The sequence below is a fragment of the Nilaparvata lugens genome, chromosome X (genome assembly GCF_014356525.2).
Source record: "Nilaparvata lugens isolate BPH chromosome X, ASM1435652v1, whole genome shotgun sequence".
Lineage (NCBI taxonomy): Eukaryota > Metazoa > Arthropoda > Insecta > Hemiptera > Delphacidae > Nilaparvata > Nilaparvata lugens.
In genome coordinates, this window is record NC_052518.1 from 14,822,624 (window position 1) to 14,835,134 (window position 12,511).

The following is a 12,511-nucleotide window of genomic DNA, read 5'->3' on the forward strand; positions in this document are numbered from 1 at the left end:
TTGATTTCAAGAAAATTTAATACCTCAGTCCCATTCAATATATTTCTTAAAAATTTGAAGTTCTATCTGTTCACATTGAATGACTGTGAATCTTTTTTGAGGATTGTACATTAGTAATATTAGGCAGTATAATCTTATTCTTAAGTGGTTTTTTCCCTGTCTTTCTGTTCTCATAATTTACTTCGCTGTCCACTGAGAACATTTTTGAATAATTTTATTTATTTTACTACATTATTTTTTTATTTAACTTAATTTTTTCCATGAAAATCAATGGAAATTCATTCAATAACATTACAATTGTTATAATAGATTACCTGTATAATACGCATTATGAAGACCGTAGCACTGATAAATTTATAATTATTAATTTTCACATAAATAAAGTTTATTTCTTGTGTAGAGCGTAGCGATCCTACTACTCTAGTCTTTAAATTTATTTTATTTTAAGAGAAGTGCACTCCAATAGGGCTTATGCCTAGGTGTGCTCATATTTATTTCGCTTTATGTTTTTGTCATCTGAAGCAAAACATATAATTTTCATTAGTATTTTTTTTTTGTATTGTTAGATGGTACAATGTTTTGTAATAATATTATGTTGTGCGGAATAAATTATTTTTTTGAATTGAATTGAAATAGGAAATGAATATATAAATATTTTTCTTAACATTCAACATTGTGCAATCTTGAAGAAGACCTGAAAAAGGATGTCCCATGTCGATCAATTTTTCAAATGAATGAATGAATGAATGAATTTTATTTGCCAAAAACAAAATACAAAAATGTAAAAATGCTGCCTAAAATGCTGCAATTACTTTTCAAACATGGAAGAGATTTGGATAGATTCAAAGAATTTGGAAGACAAAAACCCATTTATTTAATGGAAGTATCATAATGTTCATATGACAAGATTGATTTACTACGAATCAACATAATGTACTATCTTCAGTATGCTGATTAATAGATCTGATATAGCTGATATGACTGGAAATAAATAAATAATACAAATCTAAGTACATTTTTTAAAAATTGTTTACTCACAAAATGTTTCGGCTATGATGTCATTATCAAGTCTTGATAATGGCATCATAGCCGAAACATGTTGTGAGTAACAATTTTAAAAAAGTGTACTTGGATTTTTACTTCAATTTCTATTCAAGAGAAGCTCTAACGAAAAAAGACAACTGAAAAAAGACTATCAGATGCATTCACATTATCATAATATAAGTTACGAATGAACGTTATTAAAAAAAGTTATTAGTATTCAACGTTCCATAGTTTATTCTCCTCGTTTTCAAAGTCTTGATCGACTGATGGTCGATCTAAGGCATTGTCAAACTTTCACTTTACAACAGTACTTACATGTTTTAAAAATGTTATTTTCAAATTTTGATCATGTGCGATTAGAATTTGTAGATGAAGTTATGTGGACGATCGGTTATGTCACTTGCAGGACGGAGGCGGTATATATGGAGTATGGAGGTGGCGGTATAATTACTCGAAGACAGGTGGCGGTTCCTGTGAGGCGAGTGAAGAAGAAAGTTTGGTTTGGCGCGCATGATTTAGAGGCAAACTTTGCCCCGGGCAGAAGATTACAGCAGAAAGCTATAAAACTGTGTGTTACGGTCCGAACTTGTGTTCGGATCATTATACGGGAGCAAAGGGACAAAAAAGGCCCTAATGACAAGCGAAGGAAGGTCTCGGATTAATTTACATGATACAGCGATCCAATAAAGCGGCTTCCTTAGAGGCACCTGGATTTTATAGCGTTTGTTCGGCCGATTAATTCTACACTAACGGCGTGGCTCGCGCCCTCCATCGATCCACCGCCGCAATAATTGATATATTATACGCTCTTTCAAACTGCCATAACGCGCCAACCGGCTACAAGCGCAACTAAACGGCTAATAAATGTAAACTGCAAGTCAGGGCAAGCCCTCCTTATCCGCCTAATTAAGTCGTTTAGACAAAGTCGACGAAAATATTTTATCGAAAGAAGTCGGGCATATTAGTTTCACAAGGTAAATAACGTGCAATTTCTCCAGTAATCGAGTATATAATATCATGGAATTCAATAAAGACGTTGGACGTTGTTCTGCGTGGATCAATGGCGAGTTAGTTAGCCAACATTTCAAATTTAATAAAAGGGATTATGAGTATGATATTGAACGTTCAATTTCTTTTGTAATTGAATATTCAATATTGTTGTATATTTGAATGATATTCAGAAAACCTTAATTTGTAATCAATTCAAGATATCGTTGATTAATAATAACTGACTTGATTATGTGTTTTCTCTAAATTAATGAATTTACTCTTATTTCTTTAAATACATGATATTATAGATAATACAATTTGATGGTAAATGTTCACTTGCATTCATATTCCACTACTCCTAACTCACGAGAGACTTTGAAGAGAGCTGAATGGTACATACTACCAATAGTTAATTTTTATCATGGTATAAGTTTACCAATCGGTAATATTCGACATTGTACAAAATACTTTAGTTTTCTTCTTTATCTCTGTCCCGTTGTGCCTCACAGCGTCGGGGTAGCCTCGGACCACCGCCTCCAGTTGTCCCGATCCACAGCCAGCCTCCGCATCTGCCCCACCGTCTTTCCTCTCTCCTCTCCCAATCTTCTTATGTTATCATCATACGAGTACCTGGGACGTCCTCTCTTCCTCCTACCACCCACAACCATATTCGCATACTGCTTAACGTTTCTTTCATCATCCATCCTCTTTAGACGACCCCACCATCCTAATTTTTTTCTTATCTATAACTTCTTTTATATCTTTCATTCCAATTTCCTCCCTGATCCGGTCGCTTCTTATCCCACCTCTAAATGTTCTTCCAGCCTACATTAAGCATTGAGATAGACCTGATTCTATGACATTCTATTGCAGCTGCCCTGCAGCTGCAACTCTACTCACATATTGTGATTTCAAGGGCCAACTTTCCACTCCTTATGAGACTATAGGCTCTATGATACAATCGTGAATAATAAAATTTGACGGGAAATTTTCTCTTTTATTCATATTTACTACTCCTAACTCTTAAGAGACTTTGAAAGAGCTACATCGCAGATAATTTGGTTACATGGCACTTCCTACGGTGGCGTTTCCTACGAACCTATTTATCGTGGCGTTTCCAACGAGGAACTGATACCTGTTCTCAACTTGAATCTGTTACGGTTACTTGTGTCTTGAAGTATCTGTTAGCAGTAGTAGTTCTTCGTAGGAAACGCCACGAATGAATTTTGGTTCGTGGGAAACGCCATCGTAGAAAGTGCCATGCTACCGATGATTCTTGCTATGTATAAGATTACCAATAAATATGTAATATGATGGGAATAGTGGGAATTGTGAAAAAGGAGTAAAGTTCGAATTTTAACAAGTAAAGTATGACCAGTGGAATATGGAAGAAAGTGAAGTAGATTTGAGAAGATGGGGTATGGAAGGAGTGATGATAAGAATGAATCAGTGAAGTGGAGATAATAAACATCCATTGTTGAAAAAATACTGCAAAGGAGGAGGTTTTCTTATCGGGGACGACTATTCATCTACTTTAGAACAAGATGTGAAGATGAATAAATAAAAGAATCAGCACCTTTTCGGCAAGAGGCGACAATTCATGCGAGTAGACCAGATAAGACTTTTCCGCTTGTTTAACGCATCTCGCCGTAACTCTTTCTTTCTCGGCATCAACGATTAGAAACAGGAAAGAGTCTATGAGAGAGAAAGAGAGGGGGTGAGAGATAGAAGTGAGAGAGCTCAGACCTCATGAATTAAACTGGCAACATCTTCCTCCCATTTATAAAGGGCTGGATTCCTAGATCACGTCAGCGAGATCTAGGAATCCAGGCCTTTATATTATGACACCGACGCAATGTCCACTGTCTTGAAGCGGGATTGCGGTTTCCTATGGAGAGATTCACGTTACAAGTCAGCATCTGATTGATATTAACAATGAGTTATCATCAAATATGTAAAAATGTCTTATCTCTGCTAGAGACATGGATACGATGAAAGTTTAGCTAAAGATTTATAACTGAATTTTCAATGGATTTTAAATGGCAAGCTCCATTTCTGAGTGAAGATTATCATGTAATTTTCAATCAAAGACCTGAAGAAGAGTGTTTTGTTGACATATCACGAGGTAGTCCCTCAAGGTGCGTACAGATGGCGCGCCTTGAACACGCTCCGCACACGCTCCGATCATGAACGTTACGCAAGATGCTACGCAAGGGTTCGCAGACGCTCGAAATATGTTCGAAGGATGACCGCGCGCTTGTCGTATTGTTGACTTCGCTACAACCTAATCTTACAAGTGCTAAACGTTTAATCCAGCTGATCGGATGACAAAACTAAATAAAATATTCTGACCAAGGGATTGCTGGGTAGCCTAATAATAAATTATGTTTATATAATATATTGACGATAGTTATGTTTATTGCACTTATGTTAGTTTTATTACAAGAAAGGTTATATCTGTCAATGTTTTGGAAGGTGAAAGGCTTGGTTGGGAATTCGGCTTCTTTCTTCTTCTAAATTCTAATAAGCTGGTACCTATTATTAAAATATTTTTATAATTTTGTTCATTTTATAATTAATTATGATAATTTTATATGCTAACACAAAGATCATAACTATTAACAAACGTTACAAACAATAACGTTAACCGAGCATGCGCAACTATTGGTTAGTTCTACCTAGGAACTTGACAAGCTCGAGCTCTGTTACACGCTCTCAAATAATATGGGAAGCAACTCTATTTTAAAAACTTACATTACAAATAGGTTGGAAGGTCGAGGCTCAGATGAGGAAACATAATAATGCCTGTCATTGAGCCAAATGAATTCAAATACCTCAACCAGAAATTTTATCAACTCATGAAATATATGTTTGTATAATATTACATACTTAATATTAGTGGACGATAAAAATGAATACATATTTTAAAATATTTTATTCTATTCAAATACCAGCCAACAGATATTTTTCATTTGTGATTCAAATCTGAAAAGCGCGAACTGGAGTCGGCCATAGTTTTTCAAGCTGATAATTGTTACAACTTTTGCCGATAAATAGCGCAATCGACAGTGCCAGTCAGACGACCGGTTTTTACTTTTCGAATTTTAGGTTATATTGTAAAAGAAAACATTGTCACCAATAACATGAGCTATTAAAATTATTTGATTTGCAGTTTTTATAAATGTAGGTGGAGGAAAAATGTTGGGTAAATCATGAGTGAAAAATGATTTTTGTCTCTCAGGGAAATTGTTGCAACAATTGTTTGAACTGGATTCAAAATTTCCCCTCAGGGAGAAAAGGATGTATTTTACACTCTAGATATACAAATAGCTATTATTCGCCAAGAGACTATATTTTTCATGATTTAATAATACATTGCAAAAATATTGAGATTGAATTTTTTGGAAGTTCATAATAACTCTACAAACAATTCGGCAACGGTGCGGAGTTGGAAATGGATAAAACTAGTTGTTTGTCTATGACAAACATTGGTTTGCAAACCAATGTTGATTAGATACTGACTTAACGTGAATCTGACTATAGGGATTAATTTGGTCCCAAGAATTAGTTAATGCCATTTTGAATATTATGTAGAATGATTTAGTATTGAAATTCTCCATAACGATTGAAACTTCAGGGCTGAAGATCCCGTTAAGTTGACGATTATATTGAAGGAAGGATTCCTTATACCAAGGAATATAAAGAAAATATAGACATGATAAAATATAAACTGAAGTATCCAAAACCTTGGCAATTTAGTAAAACTTATTGAAATAAAACAAATAACAGATGGAAACTGATGAGAAATTGCAAATTCTAATCGATAAATAATTATTATTAATCGAAAATTCAAAGTTACGTAAATTAAAAGTTGAAGTTTTACTATTTTTACTTCTATGAATTCTGTAAACCACCCCGAAGAATTCTGCTACCGCACATATTGACAACAGCAAATATTGACAATATTGTTAACAGCTAAATGGGAATTCGATGACTATCCAAGAATTATCCGCCAGCCCGGGAATCGAACCCTGTAGCTAGTCAGATATGCTCACCCTTAAACCAACCTGACAATCTCTAAACAATTAAGTAGAATAATAAATAAATAAAGAGAGGAAACTTGTTCATTTGAATTTCCACTTACTTGCATAGAATGTTGTCCATTCCTGATAGGAAATAGCAGCCTGGACCACTCCTTTCCGGGATGTTGAGGATCACAATGTGACTATCACACACCAGAGCCAACTTGCTAGAATCTACATTTACTAATATGCTGTTTACCTCCATTTCGGCATCCAATGATCGAGTTGGTCTGAGCAACTGAAACAAAAGAAGAAATATCGAATAATAAATAAATAAATAAATAACAGTGCTTTAAGAGATCAACCATGAGTTATTGTGTGAGGGTCTTGCTACTAGTGTAACAACCGAAACTAGTATCTCAAATTGTTCTAATAAATTAGTGGTTCTGAAAATATTAAGTCGTGTTCATTCATTAAGAGATTCAATAGCTATATCAATGACTAAGAAAATAAATACAATGACACTAGAAATACTTGAGACTTGCAAGTTGGATGTAACATTTATGACAGTATCAAGTTTACGATCATTAACTAGGAGAGAAAGTATACAGAAATAGTAACAGCCATTGTGAATATTGGAATACTGTAGTACAATAGATAGTTATTTGTATAACAGTAATTGCAAATTAACTATCGGAGGTCTGCTGAAAAAATGTATAACTATTACAAAATTATACTTTGTATTACAAAATAAAAATCACTGACTATACTACTACAAGACTATAGTGTCGTAAGACATGGTGTAGAGTTATGAGTAGTTGGATGATTAATTCATTTCATTGTTTGTTGTTACATTATGAATAAAAATGATTGAATTTGCAGGATAAGTGTTGGAAAAAATTGAAATCTATGAATAACTGGTGAAATTGTGATAATTTTTATTTAGCTTTAAATTTTTCACCTCAATACCGAAGATTTGAAGTTCATCTTCAAGAGCCTATTGATAGTAGTGCCTACTGAAGATATACTGAATCTTCAACGATCCTACTGAACTTCGAAGATGAAACTCGAAAGTGCTCCAGCCAGTAAGTAAACAAGTTGTTTTTACATTTGAAATGATGACCACATGTCAATATTGAGTGTAAGGGTATACATCGCAGTTCGTGATAGATCAAGAGATCTTAAATAATTACTGTTTAAATATGTGGCTCGAATCACATCATGCTACATCTCTCCTCTTTTCCTGGTGAACGAACTAGATGTTGGATGTTGGAGTCCAACTTGAACTCATCTCCGAGTGCAGTGGGATAAGATTTGCAAATGCTGAAGTTTAAGTGGAGCTTCGTCTGCGGCTCATCTGGACTGGAATTCCTTTCGCGGACTGTCGTTTGTGGCCGATGTGGCGGTTGGTCCTAAGGGATGTCCCTTAATTTAAATGAATTTCTTCGGTCTTGTATAAATTATGACTGAAGAAGGGCTCTTCCCTTTCCTTTGCTTTCTCAGGGGATAAGCGGTCTAAATGCTTTCGCCCTGTTTTATTTAACTTTTGGACATTTAATTGTTGGGGGATTTTTTAGTCCGGGAAGGATTATTCATTGCCGAGAAGGGACCAGGGACCAGGAGAAAAGGGTTCAGATAAAAATCTCGATATTTATGCACTCGTTTCTTCTCCATATGCCTTATCTCTTGTCTGAATCCCTTCCTTTTATGACTGGGAACTTTCTCTTCTACCACCTATCGAGGGGCAACCCTTCCTCTCTGAAGAGAGAAAAAAGAAAATGGAAGGGGAGACTGGGGAGCCATTACAATATAAAATTCTCGCTCGCTTGCAATTCGAACACTTGGAACTATCCATCTTCATCTTTTACATAATAATTGCAGTTTGAATATCCCACATAATTTCATTGTTATAAATGGATCCCTTCCAACTTAACAAAAAAATGCGTTCAATTCCCATTCATTACAAACTGCTATTTAATTCATATTATTATAACTTACACGACTAGTGATTGTCTAATCAATCACTTGTCTCGTAACTTGAATAATATAGCATTCTTTCAATTTCATTCTATCATAACTTGATGGAATATTACAACATAGTAGTCTCATTTGGACTAAGCTATTTCAAACTAGAAAATAGTCTACGGTAAAATTAGACGTGTCGTAAAAAATGTGTTGAAAGTGAACAATATAACTTTGTTGGAATCTAGACAATGTGTTTCTATGTTAGAAACGTAGATACACAGTATCTAGAATACAACAAAGCTATTTTAATATAGTTTTTAGTCATGGAAAACAAAATAAATTTGAACAATAATCGATTTATATTATCGAAACTTAGTTAGAATAGTAGAGAAATAATATTATAGAAACTACAAATGAATATTCCTTTTCAGAACAAACAAGTGTGAAGCATTTCAATTTTGTGATGTATCCAATTTATTTTGTTATCATTTATTTCAGTTACTGAAGCCTGGCTGAATTCGATCTTGTTCATGTTCAATCAATATTAAAAAACAAAAGTTTCGTTTCCTTTGATCTCTGAAAATTGACTGAATCACGAGAAGAGGATTGATTAAAATATCCAATGACTACAAAATAGATAAGAGTTTATCCATAAAATTGAAGATTATTTTTACATTTCAAGGTTCAAGAAGCTAATTTTGAGGATAATATGACGCAAACATTCACTCTTCCCTTCATAGCCCAGTCAATGAAGGCAAAAAATAGGCATTTGTCGGAACTAATTAGTGAAAAGCTGAAACTTTGCCCAATGTTACATTAGTATAAGAGAAGTTCCCCTACAAAAGTCCCCGACCCTACCCCTCTTGCTTCCCCCCCCCACCCGCTTTTTAAGTTAAAATGTCGATGTTTACTAGAAGCTCGATATCTCAGTAACCAATCATCGAATAGAGTTGAATTTTTTTTAGAAAGGTTGCTAATATAATGGTCTACAATAATGGGTCTATGCTTTTTCACGATAAAAATGATAGTTATCCTGATATGAACAAAAACATCTAAAAAAATGAACTTTTTTCAACTAGACTCATTTTTGTTTCCCAATTTACTTATTTGTAAGCAATTTTATCGAAAAAAACTTTAAATGAAAGTTCAAGATCTATTCTTTCTCAATCCAACGATATAAATCTTGCTTACAAAAAATCGGAAATGTCGCTCTGGGAGGGGGAAATAGCAACGCGCTACACTTTTACGCTACGAGCTACGCGGTCCCCTCACATCAAGCTCGCACAAGCCATGCGTCTATTTGAAAAACGAGAGATTCTCAGTTATATTTTATTCTTCAATACTCATAGTTCAGATTGATAGAATAGTTTTTATGTTCAATAGAAAAGTAGCTTGTTTTTGTGGCTTTAAGTTCATAAAATTATATTGTTAGATTTTAAGAGAACCATTGTGACTAGATGTTGTATAGAATGCATAATATGGATATTTTTGAAGATACAAATGCAGAGTGAGGCTCATAGCATAACTATATAACATATAACCATATTATATACAAAAGACTCAGTATTTTGTATGCTACATTTTGACAATACAGTGGTGAGCTGGGCCCATAGAAATAGATGACATCTATTATTATGGCTGGGCCGGGCAGTAGGGGTGCGGCGCTAACGTTGCTCCTCTCAATATTGTTTTTGTTGCTAAATAAAGAAAAGAAACTCGTTCTTTGCATTCTCGTATGAGTGGCATTCTCATCCCTCATGTCAGTTTCAGAGGGAAGTTTGCCAAGTTCGGACGTGCGTGGTAGACTTTTCGTAGTGAAGCACGTGGTAGATTTTTCGTAATTTTTCGTTGTGAAGCACGTGGTAGATTTTTCGTAATTTTTCGTAGTGAAGCACGTGGTAGATTTTTCGTAATTTTTCGTAGTGAAACACGTGGTAGATTTTTCGTAATTTTTCGTAGTGAAGCACATGGTAGATTTTTCGTAATTTTTCATAGTGAAACACGTGGTAAATTTTTCATAGTGAAACACGTGGTAGATTTTTCGTAGTTAGTGCATTGATGGTGACAATTTTTTCACACAGTTCGATTATGAATTTATTTATTTGTGATCCCTTCTGAGTGATTACACACAAAAATATAGTTTTGTAGAAATATCAGTTCGGCGTGATGTGCTCCTGTTACTCCAAACAAGTTTGAAACAATTAGTGATGGATGAATCGGACTTAAATTGTTTAATTTGTGGTAACAAACTAGATGACAATATTGTAGTTGTAAAGAATGGAATCAATGCTATTTCTGAAGCCAGCAAAAAAAGAAGAGACAGTTTACATGAAAAACTACGAGGAAAGAGTACTATTAAATTACACAAGTTATGTAGGCAACAATACACAAGACCTTCGAGTATTCAAGCAGCTATAAAGACACTAGATGAACAAAATGAACCCAGTACATCAACCACTGGAGTTACTCGTAGAACCCATCAGAACAATTTTGATTTTAAGTTGTGTTGTTTTATTTGTGGAAAATCAGCAAATTACAGCTCTAAAATTCCAACTCAATATAGAAAACCATTTCACGAAGTAACGACGATCGAGTTCAAAGAAAGTTTTTTACAAAAGTGCAACGTAAGGAGTGACATATGGGGTGAAAATGTAAAAGCCCGACTTCTAAGTGCAATAGACTTAGTAGCAGCAGAAGCGCGCTATCACAAACATTGCTACACAGAATTTACTAAATCTAAACCGATTGAAACACAAAAAGGTAGACCTCAAACCAAATTAGCTTCTACATTTACCAAAGTATGTAACTATATAGAAAACAATGATGAGTGCCAATATACTATAAAAGAAGTTCAGGATATTTTTAAATCTTTAGCTGATGATGATGCTGCTTATTCTGACAAACACTTAGGAAAGCTTCTCCAAGAGCATTTCAAAGATAGACTAGCATTAACAAATGTTTCTGGTAAAAAGAATGTTTTATGCCTTACTGACAATGTGCATAAAATGGAAGTGGTCTAGAAGATCTCTGGGGCACAGTGTATGGAAAAGCTACAGTAAGTCATATGATGAATGGGCATGCTTATGACAGATGTCTTCGAGCATTTACACTAACAGTAGCAGCTCTAATGAACATTGCTAGAGAGCAGTTTCCTGATATCCAACACTGTTTTGATGAAGTTGATGAAGTATGTAGAAAAATTATTTCAGGAGAAATGTCAACAAAACATGCATTAGAGAACCCCTTGCTATTAGAAAAACTCAATCAATTGGATGAATGTATGAAAACCATTGAAAAGACAAGCAGGACAGCTAAGTTGTGGCTGCAGCTTTTTCACACTATAGATTTAGCTCTTAATTTTGTGTATGCTGAGAGGACAGGAGATTGGATTATGCATTTAAAATGCACAACAGATATGCTTCCATATTTCCATGCATCAGGCCACTTGCCTTATGCAAAGTCTGCACATATTTATGCCCAAGAAATGACCAAAATAACTGAAAAACTCTCTGAAAAAGAATTAGATCTTTTCATCAACAAGGGATATTTTACTGTGAAAAGAACAACAAGATACTGGTCAGGAACATGGACAGACATGTGCATAGAGCAATGTCTGATGAGGCAAATGAAATCTGTAGGAGGACTCACTCATGGAAGGGGAATGAATGAAAGTACTGTGAATAAATGGATTCTTGGGACACCATACTTCATAAAGATTAATGAAGCATTAGAGGAGTTCTTAGACATTTCTATTACCTACAGTGAACAACATGTTGAGCTGAGAAAGTCAAGAAAACTCAGAGACCAAGCTGATATTGATAAGTTCACCACATGGTTCAGACAACACAATCCATTAAATAAGGAATCTGGAGAGCTAGTTTCATTATCATCTGGTTTCATCAGTGATGAGTCAGTCAACTGTGACCAAGCCTATGACATAGGTTGTGCTGCTATGAAGACAATGATAGCTCTCAAAAATTGAAATTGTATCTTGAATATGAACTGTCTTCACATCCACCATCTCTCTTCGACAATGTTTCACTAAGAAAAGGAACTAAATCATCTATCCTGAAAGTGTTTCAAGATGCTGTAATAGAGGAAGAAGAAATTGATCAAACAAATTTATGTGTGATTATTGATGGAGGATTTCTCCTTCATTATGTTCCCTGGCCACAAGACTCCACTTATGGAAATATCATACACATTTATCGAAAATATGTTGTAGAAAACTTTGGAGAAAATGTAACGGTTGTATTTGATGGCTATCCAGAAGACTGTACAACTAAACAAGAAGAGCAGAATAGAAGAGCAGCAAAAAAAATCCTCAAATGACATAGATTTTGATAGGAACACAAAATGCTTAACATCAAAGGAAGAATTTTTAGGCAACAGAAGAAACAAGAAGAAGCTTATATTTTCAGTTTCTGAAGAGCTTATAAGTTCAAATATCAATACAATTGTTGCAAAAGACGATGCTGATATTTCCATTG

The 12,511-nt window shown here is 34.6% G+C and overlaps 1 protein-coding gene across 2 annotated transcripts in view; it reads right to left on the reverse strand.

Annotated features, from left to right (window-relative positions):
* Positions 1-12,511, reverse strand: part of LOC120354793 — a 137,180-nt gene that overhangs the window by 48,977 nt on the left and 75,692 nt on the right. For both annotated transcript variants that reach the window (XM_039442495.1, XM_039442496.1), the window contains exon 2: positions 6,179-6,354. In XM_039442495.1, the coding sequence (XP_039298429.1) occupies positions 6,179-6,354 (176 nt within the window). The remainder of the gene's footprint in view (positions 1-6,178; positions 6,355-12,511) is intronic.